The following is a 21,516-nucleotide window of genomic DNA, read 5'->3' as shown; positions in this document are numbered from 1 at the left end:
AAGACTGACGTCGCACCAAACTTTCCCAATTCACATTCAATTTTGGCATATCATTTTAAAAAACACTCCAAATTTACATGATTTAAATGTTAAATTTGTTATTCACATCAAGCCACACATGTGCTTTAGTAAAAAAGAAAGAAAGTGTTTCTTGGAGAAAAAAATAAAAATTCAGGTATTAAATTGAACATTAAAGTCAAATATGGGTAATTAATTGGGACAAAAACTCAAGTATTAAATTGAAAAATTTCAAGTACCAAATTAAACATTAAAACCAACCTCAAGTACCTAATAGTATATTAACCGCTTTAAATATACTAATAGTCTTTGTACTCTTACCAAGTTGTACTTACAATGATTTGAAAGTTTTGGTTCAATTGATAACACTACAAAAATTTGTTCCTAAAAGGTAGAATAACTTTTTAGTCCTTAATATTTATAGATATTGTCAACTTGACCTTTACTCTTTAAAATATATAAAAATTCTAGAAAGCTCGAAAATTTTAAAAGATTTTCATACCTTCAATAAAAGAAATCATAGAAATTATAAATTTTTAATAAATTTCAAAAATTACAAAAAATGAGAAGTCTTTAAAATTAACAAAAGAAATATGAGAAATAGAAAGAATTAATAACTATATTTGTAAGGAAATTGAGCAGTGCTAGAAGCAAATGCTATGAGCAATGCTCTATCTCAACACCAGATGCCTTATCTAAAGAATAATCCTCTACTTCAACACCTCGTACAACAAGTGATTATAAACATTAACAATCACCAGATTAGTAATTTCACTTTTGTACTTAAGATCTCTCCTTTGAAAACTTAGGCTAAAAACCAAGTATTAGTTCACTTGTTTTCACACTCAATATGTAACAGCCCAATTTTCGATAGTGTCAAAACAGTAATTTGAGATCACTAAATCCGATGAAAAATTTAGAAAATTTATTAATTAATAATTATAAGTTAAGCGTGATTTTAGAATTATTTCTAAAATTAGTGAATTTTGTAATTTAAAAGAAATTATTAGGTAAATTGGGTCAAAAACGAGGTATTGAGACCTCGATATTATAAATCGAGTCATAAATATTTTTATAAATATTTACGGAATGTCATTAAGGTAGTATTAAAGTTTCGTTAAGAAAATTTAATGTTCGATGGTTAATTGATTAAAAATATCGAATAATAAAAAAAGAGTATTCACGGAATTTGTTCCAATAAATCGGACTCGTAAATATTTATTAAAAATATTTACGAAGTTAGTTGTCTGATTAATTAAGTTTTAATTAAGTGAATTAAAATATGAAAAGTGTGAATACATGAATCAAGTATGATTACATGTGAATGTCGGAATATCTATTAGTAGATTAGAAAGTGGAAAGTAAATTTGAATTGAAATGTGATTATTGAATAGAAATTGAAATGGTTTGAATTGAATTATTGAATTGAACTGGAATATTGAAATTGGTGATTGATATGGATTTTATTAGAATTGAAATTGAGAATGTGGAGATTGATATGTGAAAGCGTCTTGAATGAATTATGGAATACTTAATATTGTTATGTGTCTTGCATTGAACTGTGAAAATATGAAGCAATGAATTACCGCAATCTTGTGAAACCGATTGGAATAATGAATTTATAATTGATCTTGAACTAATATGGAAATTTTACTGGAAAGTAAATTAAATACCCTATTAACTAGTCGGGCTAGTCGGATATAGTTGGCATGCCATAGGATATGGAAGAGTACGGGTTATTGCCGACATCGATTAGGCACTTATGTGCCGACTCTCGCCATCTTATCATTATCGATTCGATACTTTGTGTGTCGAATATTGTTATCATATCATTATGATTCAACACTTTGTGTGTTGAATATTATTCTTTATTCTTATTATTTATTATCGCTACTAATTATCATTTCTTGATCGGTACTATGTACCGTATTAGGCACTATGTGCCGTATTGGTGTGATTGGTTGGAATCCGTGTATCCGTCAAAGTCCGAGTCAAGTTAATAGGGGTAAATGAATAATTTTGATAATATAAATTTTATTGCATGATCTTGAATACGAATTGAAATAAGACATTAAATTGAGGTATTGAAATGAAATGAATGAACCATGGGTTCAAGAAATAGATAATGATATAGTTCATGAAAGTTTTGGTAGTATGAGATGATGTAAAAATATAAGCAAAGAGAAGCAAACTGAAATAGCCATTGTTGAGAAATGAGAAATGAAAAATGAAAATAAAATGATTTGAAATAGTGAAATAATATGTGAATTTAATTGAATACAAGTTATTGAAATTTATTTATGGATTTAATGTATAAATTGGGTGTTAGAAGATTATAAGTGTAAATTGATTATAAATGAACGAATCGAACTGAAAAATAGTTGTTATTATTATTGTTGTTGAAACAAGTTGATTTAATATATTAAATGTTTATTAAAAGATTAAAAGTATAAATTGAATATAAATAGAAATGATAATGAATGAGTTGATAAAATGATTGGATTTGTATGAACTGGAATGAGTTATTAGAATGAGATGTGGAAAAATCTAATAATTTTTTTTAGTGAAATAAGTTCGAATACACTTAAATATAAGACTGAAATATTGCTTATTGTTATTAATGATCAAGTTGATTTAAAGTATGGGATAATTAATGAATAATTGTAGACATAAATTAAATGTATATAATTTATCCATTAATGTTATTAATTTGAATTATGGTAATACCACTTGAGTATTCCCATACTCGTCTGTTGTTTCCGCATGAGTTAGTAGGAAGCTTGATGCTCGGTCCAGCATCCAGAGTAATCCCGACCTCAGAGAAATTTTGGTGATGTACTTTTGTTTTGATAATGTGGCATGTACCTAAGTGATATATAGGTTAAGTATAAGAGTTTTGTGATTGTGGTTTTAGAACGATGTTTAAATTGGTTATAAGTATGAAATGGAACTAATATGACATATTTGATTAAAGTATGCTATGTCTGTTATTTATTTGTGAATTAGTTATAAGTTATCCGATATGTCCGGTAATACTCTATAACCCTGTTCCGGTGACAGTTTGGGGTTAGGGGTGTTACACAATACACTCACAATAACAAAATATTCATTAAGCGGATCACAACCCAAAAATCTAAAATATCAACAAAGATCACAACCCAAAAATTTTGTTCAAAAACGTACCCAACTCCAAATATAATAAATTATGAGAATGAGTAGTACAGGACAACTGTGAAAATTGTTAATGAGAATGCTCTAAGCACTCCTCGTTATTGCCTCAGCAGAAATCTAAAATTTTATTATAATGAGAAGTTGTATAATATCATCAAATTCCTAAATTTATTGAATACTTCTTATAAAAATATAATTTAGATAATTTTCATTATATATACTAGTTTTGATGACAAGTTGTATAATACTATCAAATCATAAGATGTTAATTTTATTAAATATTTTATAAAAATATAATTAAATTACTGATTACTACTATGTTATGAAGTGTCTACCATGTAGAATTATTAATTTATTATCCATACATTTTTTTATAAATTTTTAGAATAGGACAAAATTATATAAGGTATAAATATTGAGATTTAATGATTTTCAGATAACGATCAAACTGACATATAATATATAAATATTGATGGTTTAATTTATTATTATGTCAATTTTAGAATTGTTGTGTCATTTTCCATTACCTAGCTAATAAAATAGACTAAAAAATATGAGTCATCGTTTTGTAATTTTTATAGATTAATAATAATAAATTAGTTTAAATAAAAATATATTCCATATTTAAATAAGATAATATTATTAATTTTAAAGAATGTTTGATCATTTACTTTCAGCACTCTTAAAGTTTTCACACATAATATTTTGTTAGGTTTCAATATTTCCCTTAATTAGTGTTCTGATAGATCTTAATTAATTAGAATCTGGTTTTGTTATCAATTCCATTTTCTTATTTTAAGTGAACCAATCTTTGAAAAAAAAGTTTTTCCCTTCCAACCAATAAATTGGTTATAGCGATTGAGGACACCTCAAACCACCAACTTTTACTTTTGTTGTCGGTTTCGATGACCTACAAATCAACCCTTGTCGAATTTCTAACCATGTGACACATGCGTGTAATATTAAACCTGTTAAAATGTAGCAACATTGATTTTTTAATATAGAGATTCAATAATAAGGGGATTAATTTATTCTCTCCTATCTCAAGATTTGAAAATTGTAAAAGTGATAAACATATGAAAACAAGAAACAAACATAAGAAAAATATAAAATTTATTACCATAACTACATACGATAAAACAAGTTGAATAATACAAGACTTTTCATGTACCTTGGAGGTACAATACACCCCATCCCCCAAAGGAAAACACTTGAAGAAACGTATTGGACATATTCAATATCAATCTTCCACAAGAAAATTAAAACAACAAAAAAATACAAATAAAGACATTGATTTAATGCAAATAAGGGAAAACCATAACTTTCAAAAACCAAACACAAATAGAAAGATGAAAAAGAATGTAGGGGGAGTGATGACTTAAATTAGCATTGGAAGCCAGTAGGAACATTCCTTGAGCAAACGTTGAGAAGCAAGCTAAGGGAAACTGGGATATTAAGGTTGAGGCCTAAGACGTTTGCTCTGATAGCGGTGCAAAGGCAAGCGGCAGCTTCAAGGTCAACGAGACCATTGAGAAGGGAACAACATGGCATCACTGGGGGTGAACCAACAGTGACATTGACTAAGCTAAGCACATTGGCACATACACCTAATTTAAGAGCATCCCTGGGGCACCTACCTCGTGCAGATGGAGTGGGGGTGGGGGTGGGATTAGAGCCGGAAGAAGAGCAAGATCGACAAGTAGCACTGACTAGGGAAAAGAAAAGAATGTTGAGTGCTAAAAAGAGGGCCATGGAAGCTGATCTTTTTGAAGCCATTTTGGTCTTCTCTTAAAACCCTAGTGGCTTGCTTTCTTAGCTTTAGAGTTAAAAAAGTAGAAGTGTTTGAGGATGGAGAGCTTGGAGCAAAGGGAGGTGGTTTTATAGTGTTAACAAGAAGGGCTAGTGGATGTTTTTTTAATGCTAGGCTAATTCATCAAATTGTAAAATAAAATCAATTAGAGGTGGCTGGTGAAGTTTGGATGTTTGTGATGATCGTGAGGTGGAACTAATTAACACATTGTGCCATGGTTCACGAAGAATTAATGACCGTTAAATCTTGCTTGTTTTAGTTTTAATCTACACTACATTTATGTAGATTTTTTTTTATAGAATCAAAGTTTACTAAATATATGTTTTATGGTACTGAGCAATTAAATAAATGGTAAATTACCTCTAAAGTTACTAAATTATCAATAAATTTACGTTTTGGTCACTCAACTTCAAAGAATTATAAAATGATCATTGAACTGTTCAAAAAAATTATTTAAGTCAATGGTTTGTTAAGTTTTTATTATTATTTAAGTTTAACTAGCAAGCTCTAAGCAACGATTTGACGATTGGTACGATGGATCAATACCCATCGACGAGTAGAAAAACACCTTAGATCCAACCTGATCTGATGGCTAGTGTCGGAGATTGGAGAAAAAAGTTGTTTAGATTTTGATTCGCTGATTTATAACGTTTAAAGTTGTTTCATTAAAATGAAAAACTAAACTATAGAATAGAAAGGAAAGAAGAGATTTTAATTGGTGCAAATAGTGTGAACGAAAAAAGTCATCCAATAGTAATTTAATAGCTCAATGACTTAAATAAAAACTTTCGAATAGTTCAGTAACTATTTTATAACTTGTTAAAGTTGAGTGACCAAAACATAAACTTACTAATAATGTAATAACCTTGGGTGTAGTTTACCCTTAAGTTAAATGATTGGTTTGCATTTAATGTATTATTAAGGTATAAATTTAATCCATGTGTTTTAATCTCATTAATAGTTGAACATATCGGTAAAACAAATAATTACTGATTAAGGATTTTACCTTATCAATGATGATTAAGGATAAAATAAATTTTTATCTACTTAATAATCATATATTATCATATAGTTAAGTATCGAAACCTGCTAATCATCTATTGTTTTGTGGACATATAAACTAATTTCCAGAAGACTCTCCTCCCATAATTGAATTTTTTTTTAATAATTTTACTATAGGTTCTGATTATATCTGTTATTTTTAACACAATACTTAGAACTATTTATAGTCTCCCCCAATCCATAAATAAAAGGATAATGCGCTTCAGCGCACTCAATCGGCCACAGTTTAAAAAATACTAAATAAATAAAGAATATATGAGTCATAAGTAAAAGGTTATTTCATACCACAATAATGGGTTCACGGGTTTGATTTGGTGCTTAAGAAGATTCTTTATCCAAACTATAGGTTTAAGTTTTTATATATACATATTAGTTGTTTTAATTTGGTGTTTTATGGTCTTCCACCTTTTATTTGTTTGTTTAATTTGTTTCTAACTTTTGGTTATTTCTTAACCTTTGAATTTTATTAATAAATTTTTTGGCTGACTAAAAAGGACATTCTCCGATTTCAACCGTTGAAGAAAGTAATATAAATGAAAAATTCAAGTTAATTTTTAATTTTATGATTTTATGGTTTAATTTAATTAAAGGTTGTTTTTAAAAAAATGGTTTAATTTATATGGTAATAATTGTTTTAAAAAATATATATTTAAATTTTAATAAACAGAAATATAACTAAAATTATATAAAAGTTTGAGTGTTGTTTTTGTATAAACACTTGGAATTTGAGAATTGACATTTGTTGTAAATTTTTGGGGATAAAGCGATGAAAATTGACTGATGTTGAAGTAATGCTGATTGATATGGGTTGGGTGGACAATCTAATTAATGGCTTCTTTCAAACAAATCACTACCTATAGATCAATATGGGTAATAACTAAAAAGTAATTATGGCCTTTATTGTTCTCCTTTCAGTTTAATTACTCAATTTATATTTACTTAGGCTTTGACTAAAAATATTTTTAATTTAAACTTTGATTTTGAATAAAAATATTTGATAGGTAAATCTTAATTTTAAACCAATTCTAACCCAAGCCAAAATTTTTAGCGTTTGACTTTTGGAGAAATGTTTTTAATAAAGTTTTCTAATTTATAACATTATGTCTAAATTGTCATTTTATTTTTTAAAATTACTTTTTAACATTAATGATAAACATTATCAAAATTTTTAAAATACTTTTTAAAAGTTATTTTCTACCGTACTTTTCAACTTTAATGATTTTTGTTTTCTTTTTTTCTATTCTCTTACTTCAAAACTATATTCAATCTATAGCTAATTTAGACAAATATTTGTTCCCCAAGGAATTCATACTAGTTACATAATTAAAGGAGAGCTCAACCAACAACCAAATATAATATATCTTATCTTATGATAAATTCGAGAGTGTTAATCATTAATTATATTAGACATGATACGATCATGACGTGGGTAAGAAATATCATGTAATAAATTTTAAAATAGATTGATTGAGTTTTAACTCAATTGGTATCGATATCATTGCTAGTACAATAGGACATAGGTTCGTGTGCGTTGAAGCGCATTATCTTTTTATTTAAGAGTTGGAGGGATTATGATTAGTTTTAGATATTGTATATAAAAAATAAATACTAAGAACTGTGATGTGGTAAAGTTAAAATAATAAAAAATTATAATATCTTGATTTAAATCCCATATGTATTTTTTTAAAAATTTACAGTTTAATGTAACAGGTTATTTTTGCCCAGGCCCAAACCAAACCAAATAAAAATAAAATAATAACAGTCCAAATTTACAATATGGCCCAAAACAAACAAAAAAAACCTAAAGGCCCAAAATCCAAAGACCCAATTACAGGCCCACAACCTAACTATCTCAGTAAAACTAAAAAACCCTAATCCCACTTGCGCCGTTGCCCCTGGCCACGTCAACGTTCCTCGTCCCGAGGCCTGACACACCCTTTCTGCCACCATTTCACCAAAGTAGCAAAGGGTCTGCCCATCGCCTTCTGTTGACTCTGCCACTTGCAAGAAAAGAGCAAAAAAAGGGACAAAGTCAACGTGCAAGAACAGACGCAAAACAGAAAAAATAAACAATGTAATATTGGCTATAAAGGCCACAACAATCAATGTAATTTTTGGGGAGAAAAATATACGAAAACAATAAAAAAAATCAGATACAAACTTGAAACAAAGAAAAAGAAGGTGATTTATTTTTATTTTCAGATTCGAAAGCAATAAAATAATAATACAAAATTGTTTACCTGTCTATCCTTTCATACCGCCGTCGAGGGGCTTTCCCGATCCCAAAAGCCGCCAAACCCATTAGGGTATCGTCTGGGCTTCGGTGAAAAAGGACGCGAAGGGCGCGCGACAAGAAGGAAAACCAATTTTTTTATCCTTTTTTATTTTTAAAGGCATTTGCCTTTGGATTTGGGTTTCTGGGAGTCAAAAGGCAAAAAAGGGGGCTTTTTTACGTTTACCGGCCATCGGTGGCTGTCGGCGGAGCACTGTGGCTCCTTTGGCTGGACCCGAAGGGTGGCTTGGAGAGAAAGGAGAGGATTTTAGAAATTTTTTTTTTAGAAACATGGATGAAATGATTTTTTTTTTTAGAATTTTTTGGTTTAAATAGGGCTTGGAAACGGCGCTGTATTTTAAATTCTCTTCAAATCTTCAATTTTCAACACTAAAGATATCAAGTAATCAACTGGGTACTAATTTTGAGCGTCTCGAGAGTGCTAATCATTTCCGAACCCATTTTTTGAATCTTGTAGACCAAAAATCGTTTTTTCAGTAAATCAAACCTTTTATTAAAACGGTCAAATTACGAGGTGATTCTGTCACACCTCATAAAAAAAGAATTGGTGGCGACTCTCATTTTTATTTTTTAATAAAAAGTCGACTTCGATAAAAAAAAAATTCGACACTTAATAAAACTAAATATATACAATAAATCAAATAGTCAAAGGTTTCGAGGATAAGCATGATTTATGTCTTGAATTCTCAGCGTATTGCAGTTTTGTGGCAATCAAAATGTAAAGCAAGTCCAAGGAATGTTTGCCTTTTTGTGCAGTCAAACAGGCTTTTTTAGTTTCCCATTTGAGAATGCTTACATCTTCCTTACAGTAACGGACCCAGAACTGTACTTCCTAATGAGTTTCAATTCGTATTATCAATTGCCAATGTTACCCATTTTATATTCTAATCACTAGATATCAATATATGAGCTATGAGTAGTATCTACAATAAAATAAGAAAAAAACCTAAAAGAATAAAGGAATAAATTATATTAAGATGATATTAAAAATTAAGGATTTTAACTATCAATAAAATAAAACTGTGTCATTAATTTTAAGTATATAAAAAAATGATCACTATTATGTCTATATAATCACTACCCTAACTTGATTAAATTATTTATAAAATAATTTAGAAATTAAAATTTTTGGGCAGCGAACACATTCTCTTTTTTACTTTTCTCTCAGGGATTAACGCAGGTCTTGACTGATTTGGTTGGGTTTCAGCAAACCTTTGCATATATGTTCTCTCTTGAATTGTATGATGGTTTCTAATGAAATATGTAAAAGTTGTATTGGTTTCCAATAAAATTGAGATTTCAAATGAAAGTTGTATTGTTCGCAAAACATTTATAAAAGTTGATTGATAAGTTCTTAGTATGATACTAATATAACTTATACCCAAATAACAAATATAAAAGTGGTAGACATATTTTGCACTAAATATGAAAAAGTAAGCACAAACATTATAAAATTATATAAAATTTATTGCCATAACTAGATGCAGAGATTTTATAAATAAAGTGACAAGGAAACAAGAAGTAAGGAAATAAAACAAGCTGAATAATACAAGTCTTTTCATGTCCCTTAAAGATACTAAAGTTCCCTAAGAAAAACATTTGAAGAAAAGTATTAAACTTATTCTATATCAATCCCCACAAGGAAATTTAAACAACAAAGTTACAAATGAAAACACAGAGTAAATAATAGAAATCATAACTTTCTAAAATCAAACACAAACACCATAAGAAAGACGATAAAATATGTAGGGAACAGTGATGATTTAGCATTGGAAGCCAGTAGGAACGTTCCTTGAACAAACGTTGAGGAGCAAGCTAAGGGAAATTGGGATGTTAAGGTTGATGCCTAAAATGTTAGCTCTGATAGCGGTGCAAAGGCATGCAGCAGCTTCGAGGTCGACAAGGCCATTGAGAAGGGAACAGCATGGCATCACTGGGGGTGAACCAACGGTGACATTGACTAGGTTAAGCACATTGGCACATACACCTAATTTGAGGGCATCCCTAGGGCACCTGCCTTGTGCAGATGGAGTAGGAGTGGGGGTGTTGGGGTTTGGGTTTGGCCTTGGTTTAGGGTGGGGTGAAGAGCAAGAGCCACAAGCACTGACTAGGGAAAAAAAGAGAATGTTGAGTGCCAACAGGAGGACCATGGAAGCTGATCTTTTAGAAGCCATTTTGATCTTCTCTCAAAACCTTAGTGGCTTGCTTTCTTGGCTTTAGAGTTAAAAAGGTAGAAGTGTTCGAGGATGGGGAACTTGGAGTGAAGGAAGGGGGGGTTTTATAGTGTTTTCAAGAAGGCTAGTGGGTTGTTTTTTTAATGTTAGGTTAATTGATGAAATTGTAGAATAAATATTAAGCTGACTTGTGAAGTTTGGTTGTTTGTGATTTGTGAGGTGGAAATTAACACACTACCATGTTACCATTGCTCCTATAGGATCAATAATATACGTGGATCTGTCTTAGCCTAACTCTAAATGAATACCCTCTTGTAATGTCCCATGTTCTTCCAATATATAAGCATAATAGTGACAACTTACAAACCGCTAAGTAGAGACAAAATGGATTACAAATTAATAATCTCTCTTTGTCAAACCTTTCATGTTCTTCTTCAGCCATTAAACTTAAAATTTATTCAACTTCCCAATGCAGTAATAAACTTACTATAAGCAGCTAATGTATCCAAAACCAACATTAAATAATGGTTTCTACTTTAACTCATTTAATCAAATTGTTTTCCTTAAAAACCATCTGGTACAAACCAGTTTGAGATGCTTCCATATTAATATTCAATAATATTATTTTGAGATTATTAATAATTACTGCCAACCAACCTCCTATTTTCTTATTTGGTTCAAAAATGGATGCAAAGTGTTGGAGATATTGGCATGTTGCCAATGGAAGTTGTTATCGCTGGATTCGACTGGTATGTCACGGGCGAACTTTAGAGCCTACCGTGGATTCCACGCAATTAGCCCTATTTCTAACTTAAAATGGATGCTTATGTTTATATTCAAATTGATATTTTAAATATTAACTAATTATCTTTCATCTCACTTTGATAGTTCAAGTGATAAAATTTATAAGTAGATTTCAACTATTAAGTCTCATCTTAGATGATTTAACACATCACAACGTTATTTTATCTAAACTTATGGCACTAAGCTACTTACCCCTAGGTTTTTAATGTAACCCGATATGTGGCACCTCAAAATAGGGCATGACCTGGGGCCTTAGAACGAGACCAAATAACTTGAATCTTTTCTCTTCCTAATTTATCTCCAGCATTATCATTTCTTTTTTCGTAAGTTACTTGTGAAGAGTTTATCATTTTTGGGCGACCGCCCTTGAACGCGTGCTACAATCTTCAGCATTTGACAAATGTGATTCCACCATATGAGGAAGCTAGATCGTTGAAATTGATTGCTTAAACAAAAGCTATAATTTCCTATGGAGAATACAAATATTCATCGCATTCGAACAAAAGGTTATGAATATGTATACTCCTGTAAATTCCAATAACTCTAAAATATTTATTAACGGAGCAGATTATTACCACATTAGGAAGAACAAAAGTATTTATCATTCCTGTCAGTACATAATTATATATTTAAAAGATAAATGTTTGAAACAATAAAAGAAATTCCTTCAAAATTAGCATTTTCTCAAACCAAAAACTCTTTCATTATATATAGTATGAATCCATTGAAAAATCTTCCAAACTTCTCTGCAAAAATATAAAATAAATAAATAAAACAATAAGAAATTGTTGTAGAGCAAAAGAAGACCAAATTGATTTATATATTCATTTTTTTTTCTCTTGAAGTTTGACAAAATTCCATAATTGAGTTTTCCATTTTCAAACCTTTGGAAAAAAAGGAAAGCAATATCCAGAAAATCCGAAGCAAATATAACAGCGATAATGAAATAATTCTTTTTATATTACACAGATTAGTATGAAGAAATTATGTGTAAAAGGTCTGACTTTAATCATCGGCTGCATCAGGTCTGCTTAGTTTGTTCAGTATTTTGCCATCCCGTGAAAAATTATATTTATAAGTTTTTTTTAATAAACATAATAATTCAAAAAATATAGGACAGAAGCATAATCGCAACTTCTCTTTTATTAATATTAGATATCCATTATGAATGGTGCAAAATCCAGCATAAATATCAAATTTAATTTAGTGTAATTGTACATATAAAATATAAGTTGTGATATCTATTTATACAAAAGATTTTGTTTTCTTGTTCAATTATACATATTAGAAAAATAAATATATACATTTATTTTATATCGATTAAAATACTTGTTTGTGCATGCAATATATCAATATAAAATGGTGCTAACTTAATAATATTGTTAGTGATTTGTGAAAAATTGAATCAAATCAAAACTTCATGTATAAAATTGCATAAAATCAAAGTTTATGTGTTGTATAACATTGCATACTGGATCAAATCAAAATTATTTTGTTAATTTTCTATTATGTTATTAATAAATTACAAAATTAATCATTTGGTAGCTTTAACTATTAAAATTATCAATTTGCGGCTTGCACTTATTCCAAGTTATTATCCTATTAGTTGTTCAAACAAAAGTTAGAATAAAAAAAAAAAAGACAATTCTGTAAGAAAAAAGTTCAATACAAAATATTTGTTAACACGGTTAAAATTCATCAATTCAACTTTACGAAGCCTCTCCTAGAAAATGATTTTACTGCCCGATCCCATTATTGTCTTAAGCCTAACCTACCCTTACATAATGGATGATTATAGTCCCAAAATCGAACAAAAATTATTGCAATCACTCTTCTAAAAAAACTCGCCTACAACCAAGAATATCTCTCCAACAAATACGAATCAAAATGCACAATAACTCTCGAATTATCAAGTAAAAGCACTTGAAAAAACTGCCAACCTGTGCCAAATCAATGGCATATTTTCAAAAATCAAATAGCAAGCCTTCAAACTTTAATCACCAATCGTTTCAAACTATATTATCCATCAAATTTCTCCAAACAATTGGGTTAGTTTGAATTCTTGAAAGATAAGGATGGAGTTCACACATCTTTAAATTCTTCTTTTCTCTTCAAGAGTATTATCCAATAAATAACATTAAGCTTGATCATATCTAGCTTCCTAAATTACCTACATTTATTGCCTAAATATACTTTATAAAATAATTACTTAAATTATAATACCAACAAAAATATAAATAATTTAATTGTCACAAACGGCTCTATAATATCACCATGAAACATAGTCCACGTATCATTATAATTTTTAAATTACAAGAGAAAAAAATGATAGCTTTGACCACAGGTTTGGGGATAACCATCACTAATGTGTTGAATTATGAGGATAATGTGGTTGAAATCAAAATGTAAAGCAAGTCCAGGGAATCTTTGCCTTTTTTGCAGTCAAATGAGCTTTTTCTAATGTCCCTTTTTAGTTTCCCATTTGAGATTTCTTACATCTTCCTCAACAAAGTCTCACTCACGGACTCAAAAACTGTGCTTCCTAATGAGTCTCAACTCATATTGTATTTATTAAGTTAAATATTAGCTATGATGTCTATAATAAAATAATATATATAACATTAAATAAATTGAGATCGATAGAGCTTTCGACAGAACATCGACGACTCTTGATACAATGTTGTACCATTAATCTAAAATGAGATATTTGATGTGGATAAGGATGGTGCATGAGAATTTTCAATTTTTCGAGGGATATTAGTGGTGTTGGCCTGCGAAATGTAGTTTCTCGAGAAACATGGCAAACTAGATTGCTTTCTATTGGGTTGAGACAGTAGGTGAAAATCCCATTGATTATTGAAATTAGTTTGTGTGTTGCTTTGGAGTGGCTGATGAATAAGAATTATAAATTGTGGTCATTTCGAAATCTATTTAGTGATATTGACTGCGGCATTAACCAGCTGGATTGATTTCAATTCGCAGTTATTCACCAGCAGGGTAAAGGTATGGCTGATGCTCTGACGAAAGCAGATATATTGAGACCTTCGGTTTTTAAGGCCTGGTGGTAAATTTTGGTTATTGTCTTTTAGTACTATTTGAGTGGAGGGTATTTGTCTTAGGTCGAGTTTTGTAATCTTGTTGTCCTTAAAAGAGGTTGCTTTCATCCAACTTTTTTCTCGGTTTGCTATATTTTCAAGAAAAAAAAGAAGAAGAAATAAAACAAGTTGAATAATATAAGTTTTTTTTCATATCCATTGGAAATACAATAAACCCTCGTAGAAAAGCACTTAAAAAAGTATTAGACTTATTTTATATCAATCTCCATAAGAAAATTTAAACAACAAAGTAACTAATGATAACATTGATGTACCGTAAATACTGAATCATAATTTTTAAAAACCAAACACAACCACGATAAGAAAGATGAGAAAGAATGTAGGAACAATGTTGACTTAGCATTGGAAACCAGTAGGAACATTCCTTGAGCAAACGTTGAGAAGCAAGCTAAGGGAAATTGGGATGTTAAGGTTGATGCCTAAGATGTTAGCTCTGATAGCGGTGCAAAGGCAAGCAGCGGCTTCGAGGTCCACAAGACCATTAAGAAGGGAACAACATGGCATCACCGGGGGTGAACCAACGGTGACATTGACTAAGTTAAGCACATTGGCACATACACCTAATTTGAGGGCATCCCTAGGGCACCTACCTCGTGCAGATGGAGTAGGGGTGGGAGTTGGCCTTGGGTTAGAGCCAGAAGAAGAGCAAGATCCACAATTAGCACTGACTAGGGAAAAGAAGAGAATGTTGAGTGCCAAAAGGAGGGCTATGGAAGCTGATTTTTTTGAATCCATTTTGATCTTTTCTCAAAACTTGAATGGCTTGCTTTCTTGGCTTTAGAGTTAAAAGGTAGAAACGTTTGAGGATGAGGAACTTGTAGTGAAGGAAGGGGGGTTTTATAGTGCTTCCAGCAAGGCTAGTGGGTTATTTTTTAATGTTAGGCTAATTGATCAAATTGTAGATTAAAATCAATTTGACATCTGGCTGGTGAAGTTTGGTTGTTTATGATCTGTGAGGTGGAAATTAGCACAGTGCCATGTTAGAATGCTCCTATAGGATCAATATGTGAATCTATCATTCACTAAATTACATTATTTGCAACAGTATTTTCATTTAAGTAACAATTCAAAAACATCAAATAATGTTAAGTTTGTTCTTTTATGATAATTAATTATATTTCAATTTCAATTTATTTTTTTATACATAAATCTAATGAATCATGAATAAACTCTGTACATATAATCAAGTGTAAAAGACTCGATGAATAACTATTAAGAGAAAAAATATCATAAAAAATGATAAAAAACAATACAACTATTACATTTAAATTTTAATGTGATAGCCTTTCTCAATAATATTGTTTACAAAATTTAAATCCATATTTTGTTCTTAGAAATACAATATATCTTACAACAACATCCGATACTTATTATTGATGATATCAATTTCTCTTTTAAGTCTTCTAAACAGCTGTAGTTAATAATATTATCATCTTGTTTACTTCAAGTTTAAATGAATATCTCCATAATATTCCATGTTCTTCCAAAATATAAGGACTTACAAACCGCTAAGTAGAGACAAAATGGGTTACAGATTAATAATCTCTCTTTGTTAAACCTTTCATGTTCTTCTTCAGCCATTAGTACCCTCTAAACAGATTTACTGAACTTCATTCACATTAAACTCGTAATTTATTCAAAGTTCCCAAGGTTCAACTTAATTGCACTAATAAACTTTCTATAAGGAGCTAATGGATCCAAAACCGACATTAAACAGTGGTTTCTACTTTAGCTCATTTAATGGAACTCAAAAGGGTTTTTGTTTTCCTTAAAAAGCACAAGATTTAATGGAAACACAGATCAGTTTGAGATGCTCCCTTATTAATATTCAATAATATTATGAGATTATTAATAATTACAGCCAACCAACCTTTTTTTTCTTTCGGTTCAGAAATGGCGTATTGTAGGTGCAAAGTGTTGGAGATATTGGCATGTTGTCTATGGATGTTTTGTAGCTGGATTCGACTGGGAGTGTCACGGGCGAGCTTTAGAACCTACCGTGGATTCCACGCAATTACCCCTATTTCTAATTAAAAATGAGCTTAGGTTTTATGCTTTTAAATCCAAACTGATATTTTAAATATTAATTACTTATGACTAACAAATATATTTATTAATTGTCACATCAAAAATTAATTATTGTGTCTCATGTGATACGACTCAAGACACGTTATAAGATCACTTTACCAAAACTTATGATACTAGGTCATTTGTTCTTGACTCGCCAATAATAACCCGATATGTGGAACCTAAAGACAGGGGACGACAAATATAAGGCCTGGCTCTTCCCAATTTATCTCCAGCATCATCTTCTTCTCTTTCTACTCCGACCACTCTATTCAATAACTCATCCCTTTGTCCTAAACAAGATGGATCACATATTTCCGCTACCTACTTATCCTTAAAAGAATTAATGAATTAAACTCATATTATAATACTAAATTTGATTATCTCAATAATTTAATTTCCAAAAATGTTTTAATTTAATAATTTTTATATACTAAGACATTGTTTCACTGCATTGTTAAGTAAGAAAATCAACCTCGTTTATGAGACCTCGATCCAATTTTCGCCAGCTTTGACATATTTTGATAAATGGGAGCAAAAAAAGTCATTTTAGGGAATTAAAATTAAATTATAAATATTGATGATTGAAATTTTATTTTATTATAATTTTAAACCCGATCTTTTAAGTTTATTTCCTTTTGGCAATTGTGATTCCATCCAATGAGGAAGATCATTGAAATTGATTGCTTAAACAAAAGGAATAATTCCAATGAATCTAAAATATTTATTAAAGAAAATTTAGGCTTATAAACTTATACATACAAAGTAAATTGGTTAGTTCATAAATAAAAATATTGTGATTAAACTAGTAGATTGTACAAGCCCATTTTTGCCCGGGCCCGTATCAGAAAATAAACCAAATTACAAACAGCCCATTTTCAAAATTTTGACCCAATTACAAGCCCAAAATCCCCATGGCCCAATCAAATTAACCCAGGCCCAATACAATTACAAGCCCAAAACCCATTTTCAAAATAAAAGAAAGAAACAGAAAAACCCTAGCTCTAGGTGCGCCGCACCTAGGGCCTTCTGACTCTTCCGATCCTTGACCTACCAACTGCCACTGCCGCGCGTTTGTCACCGCCATTGTCCCATCACCGACGCATGTCAATCACCTACAGAAGAAAGATCAACACGCAAACAGCAAAAATAATAGGAAAAATAGAAAACAAACCGGCTATAAAAAGCCGAATTCCCTTCTGTAGTTTCTTCCTTTTTTACAACAATTAATGAAAGGAGATAAAAAAAAAACTAAAAAGGTTGATTCCAAAGTTCTTTTTTGCCTCTGCTCTTACTCTTTTATTTCTATCTCCTGTTGTTTGTTTTTTTTACTATTCTTCTAAACTAAAAAAACAAAACGAAAAGAAAGGAAAAGGGACACTTACTGGTCTTGAAAGCCCGTCGCCGGAGACCACCTTCGGCGTTGGAATCGGACTGAAAAGGGGGTAGGAAAAACCCCTCCTTTTTCGTTTTTTCGGGACTAAATGGGTAGATCTTTAGGGGGGTCGAGAATGGCGTTAAAAACCCACCTTTTCTTGCCAAGGCCACCTCTCACGGCGGAGCCCCGGCGTTGGTAGCCGGCTGTGGTATCTGACGGAAAAGGGGAAAGAGAACAGAGAGTTCTCTGTTGTTTTTTTAAATGTAATGAAAATATTTTTTTTTCTTTATTTTTTGCTATTTATGCAGGCCATCATATGGCGCCATTTTGGGCTTAAGTTTTATGACCAAAACGACGCCGTTTCGCCTAATAACCGAAACCCGACCCGATGGCCCCCAGGATTCGCGCGTTTCTGCGGTGAAGGGGATATTTGCGCATATTTCCCTTTCGCTTTTGTGTGGCTTTGCAATTTGGTCCTGAAATCCTTTTTTTTTCTTTACATTTTGCGGTACAATTTTATTTTTTGTTTCATATTGGTCCAGATGTAAACGGTGCGTTTTAAAGGACTGGGAATAATTTCCCATGTAGTCCTCATTTTATTCCACCGTATTTCTGTTGGCCTTTTCTTCTTTTCTTTATTTGCAATTTATACTTTTAAATTTCATTAAGATTTCGATGCGGTCCCTTTCATATTTATTTCATTCATTTTATTATAATTTAGACTTCAAAGTTTATTTTAATCTCAATTTGATCCTTTATCCATTTAATTTTAAGTTAATTTTATCTATTTATGCCTTTTTGTCCTGTTTTATTTATTTAGTTATCCCTACATTTATTTATTTATTTTTCTTGTATTTATAGCTTATTACGTTCTTTTTTTACTTATACATTGTATTATTATTGTCATCATTCTTATTAATGTTTAATTCATTTTTATGTTCTAGTATTAGAATAAGCAATTAATATGGTCATTGTTATTATTTGGTGATTGTTGTTATAATTATGTCAATATTATTGTTGTATTTTATGATTTATCATTTACTTTTTTATATTCTACTAATATAGTTACTTTATGTTATTTTATTATTATTGTACTTTGCATTGTATAAAGTAAATGTTAATCCTCATACGAAATTTGCATAAATTAAATTTATATCTTGTTAAATATTATACTAACTTTTACTCAAAATTCAAAGAAGAAAAATTTTCAAACAATCATGTTTAATCGACCAAACAATCATGTTTAACCACATATACCATGTAACCAAGTAATCAACTAATTTTTATGTCTAATCGCATTTGTAGAAGCCCAATTTCACCCGGGCCTATTACAAACAAATAAAACACAAAATAACCCATTTCCAACAGACCCAAACCCATTACCAAAATACCCAAACTAAACCCACCTAAACAGGCCCAATAGCCTAACCTCGACCCAAACCCAAAAAATTTTAGGGTTTCAGACCCCTAACTCTCCCTAGCCTAGTGCCGCAACCACCCTTGGTCTTCTGCTCACCTGCTCTGCCAGCAACCATCGCCAACTGCCACTGTCATCTCCATCCACGTGCGCTGATCCCTGCAAACAAATCAAGGCAGACATGACAAGCATAGGAAATAGACTAGAAATCTCATGTAAAAGCATAGGAAATAGACTAGAAATCTCATGTAAATCGGCTATAAAGCCAAGAATATGTATTGTAAAATGGCCCTATCTCTTTTTCACGATTTCAAGAAATAAAAAGTAAAAAAAACAGATTCAAGGACTCTTTGTTTTCGGTATAAGATCTAATTCCTTTTTTTATTTTTATTTTTTTCTTCCTTTTGAAACTGTTTATATACATACATATATTTCTTTAGTTTTCTCTTTTAACTATTATACATATACATTGAAAAAGATTTACAAAAAGAAGAAGAAGAAAAAAGCGCACCTTTTCAACTTCACGGCTATTATGACGGACGGTATGGCGCATGGTCATGGTGACAATGACTCAAGAATGATGGTCACGGATCTCGACCAAGCATCTGGAAAGGGGAGAGAGGGCTTGAGAGAATTTTAGGTTTTTTTTTAAATAAAAGGCAGAAAATGAAATTTTTAAGAAAAATTTGATTTATCTAGGCATTCAAAACGGCACCGTTTTGGGCATGCCTCTCAGGCACCAAAACGATGCCGTTTTGCCTTTAAACCCGATCCAATCGACCCGACCCACTCCAAGATCCGCGTGTTTTTTCTGTCATGGGATATTTGCACCTTTGGCCCCTTCGCATTTTCGATTCGTTTCGATTTTGTCCTTTTGGTTATTTATCTATTTTATAAATTTGGCCCCGTTGTTTTGTCCGATTTTTAATCAGGTCCCTGACCTATTTTCGCGCAGAAAAACGGACACGTGTCCAGATTTTTTTTACCCATTTGGTCCTTAGACTTTTGCGTTGTCCTTGTTTTAACCCTCATTTATTTATTTTGTTGTAATTTTACTCTTAAACTTCGTTTTATTGTGATTCGGTCCTTAATTTACTAATTTCTTTTAATCCTACATTTTGGTTATTTATTTATTTGTTTTAAGTTTATATATATTATTATTTTATATATTATTATCTATGTTAAATTGTTTAATATTATTAATTTCAAATTGTCTCATACATTTTTATAATATGTATATACACGTACATACTTTTTATTTATTAAATATTTTTTATATTCCATATTTTTATACACACATGTATACGTATAAATATCTATGTTTTAATTCATATACATATATATGTACATATACATATTTATGTGTTTTATGTATATATTATAATTTGTTTACATATCTATATATATTTTTTATATTTCATGATAGTTATATGTATATGTGCACATGTTTACTTATATATATATTTTATATAATAATTTTAGAATACATATATATATTTTCATGTTTTATAAATTCATGTGCATACACCTGTTTTTACAACATACATACTTATAATTCATATATTTTTGTATTCTATAATCTACATATGTATACATGTAAATACTTATATTTTTATATCTTATAATGCATATATACATCTTTTATATTTCCATAATTTCATGTACATACATATATATTTCCTTATATGTACATACGTGTCCATATTTTATAATTTTTATCTATATTCCTTTATTATTTTTATGTTCATTTATGTATTTATTTATATGTCCATTTTTATGCTTTAGTTTATTTATTTATTTATTTACTATGGTATATGCATGATCGATTTATTTTATTATTCGTTTTTTGTTCATTTTTTTATTCACATTATCATGTTTATTATTCCATTATGCATATAAATATCATATTTCAAAAAAGGAAATTTTTTCAAATAAGGCAATGTTTTGCGTTTGGAAATTCGAGAAAACATGCCCTAAGGTGTTGGGTGTCGATTTTTCTCGTTCAACCAAATGGTTAAATATCCTTTTAAAATTTTTAAAATAAGGCAATATTTTGCGTTTGGAAATTCGAGAAAACGTGCCCTAAGGTGCTGGGTGTCGATTTTTCTCGTTCAACCAAATGGCTTAATATCCTTTTAAAAATTTCAAAATAAGGCAATGTTTTGCGTTTGGAAATTCGAGAAACGTGCCCTAATGTGCTGAGTTT

General features: G+C 30.3%; 3 protein-coding genes and 1 long non-coding RNA gene across 4 annotated transcripts; all 4 read right to left on the bottom strand.

Annotated features, from left to right (window-relative positions):
• Window positions 1-4,285: 4,285 nt before the first annotated feature.
• LOC105801954 (14 kDa proline-rich protein DC2.15) lies at window positions 4,286-5,044 on the bottom strand. The gene has a single exon (XM_012633317.2). The coding sequence runs from the start codon at window positions 4,963-4,965 to the stop codon at window positions 4,573-4,575; it is 393 nt and encodes a 130-aa protein (XP_012488771.1). The 5' UTR covers window positions 4,966-5,044; the 3' UTR covers window positions 4,286-4,572.
• A 4,774-nt stretch (window positions 5,045-9,818) lies between these two features.
• LOC105801949 (14 kDa proline-rich protein DC2.15) lies at window positions 9,819-10,596 on the bottom strand. The gene has a single exon (XM_012633311.2). The coding sequence runs from the start codon at window positions 10,526-10,528 to the stop codon at window positions 10,118-10,120; it is 411 nt and encodes a 136-aa protein (XP_012488765.1). The 5' UTR covers window positions 10,529-10,596; the 3' UTR covers window positions 9,819-10,117.
• A 4,023-nt stretch (window positions 10,597-14,619) lies between these two features.
• LOC105801952 (14 kDa proline-rich protein DC2.15-like) lies at window positions 14,620-15,250 on the bottom strand. Its single transcript, XM_012633315.2, has one exon. The coding sequence runs from the start codon at window positions 15,181-15,183 to the stop codon at window positions 14,785-14,787; it is 399 nt and encodes a 132-aa protein (XP_012488769.2). The 5' UTR covers window positions 15,184-15,250; the 3' UTR covers window positions 14,620-14,784.
• A 2,024-nt stretch (window positions 15,251-17,274) lies between these two features.
• LOC128034636 (uncharacterized) lies at window positions 17,275-18,277 on the bottom strand. Its single transcript, XR_008190757.1, has 2 exons — window positions 17,901-18,277; window positions 17,275-17,630 (listed from the first exon to the last, which is right to left on the bottom strand). It is a non-coding gene; the product is annotated as an uncharacterized LOC128034636 (long non-coding RNA).
• Between the last annotated feature and the right edge of the window lie 3,239 nt (window positions 18,278-21,516).

This window comes from Gossypium raimondii, chromosome 11 (genome assembly GCF_025698545.1).
Source record: "Gossypium raimondii isolate GPD5lz chromosome 11, ASM2569854v1, whole genome shotgun sequence".
Taxonomy (NCBI): domain Eukaryota; kingdom Viridiplantae; phylum Streptophyta; class Magnoliopsida; order Malvales; family Malvaceae; genus Gossypium; species Gossypium raimondii.
Note: the sequence above shows the minus strand (reverse complement) of the source record. Positions and strands in the feature narration are given on the sequence as shown.

Bases quoted from the DNA above. Each gene is read 5' to 3' on its own strand.
- LOC105801954 (XM_012633317.2), bottom strand. From the start codon at position 4,965: ATGGCTTCAAAAAGATCAGCTTCCATGGCCCTCTTTTTAGCACTCAAC.
- LOC105801949 (XM_012633311.2), bottom strand. From the start codon at position 10,528: ATGGCTTCTAAAAGATCAGCTTCCATGGTCCTCCTGTTGGCACTCAAC.
- LOC105801952 (XM_012633315.2), bottom strand. From the start codon at position 15,183: ATGGATTCAAAAAAATCAGCTTCCATAGCCCTCCTTTTGGCACTCAAC.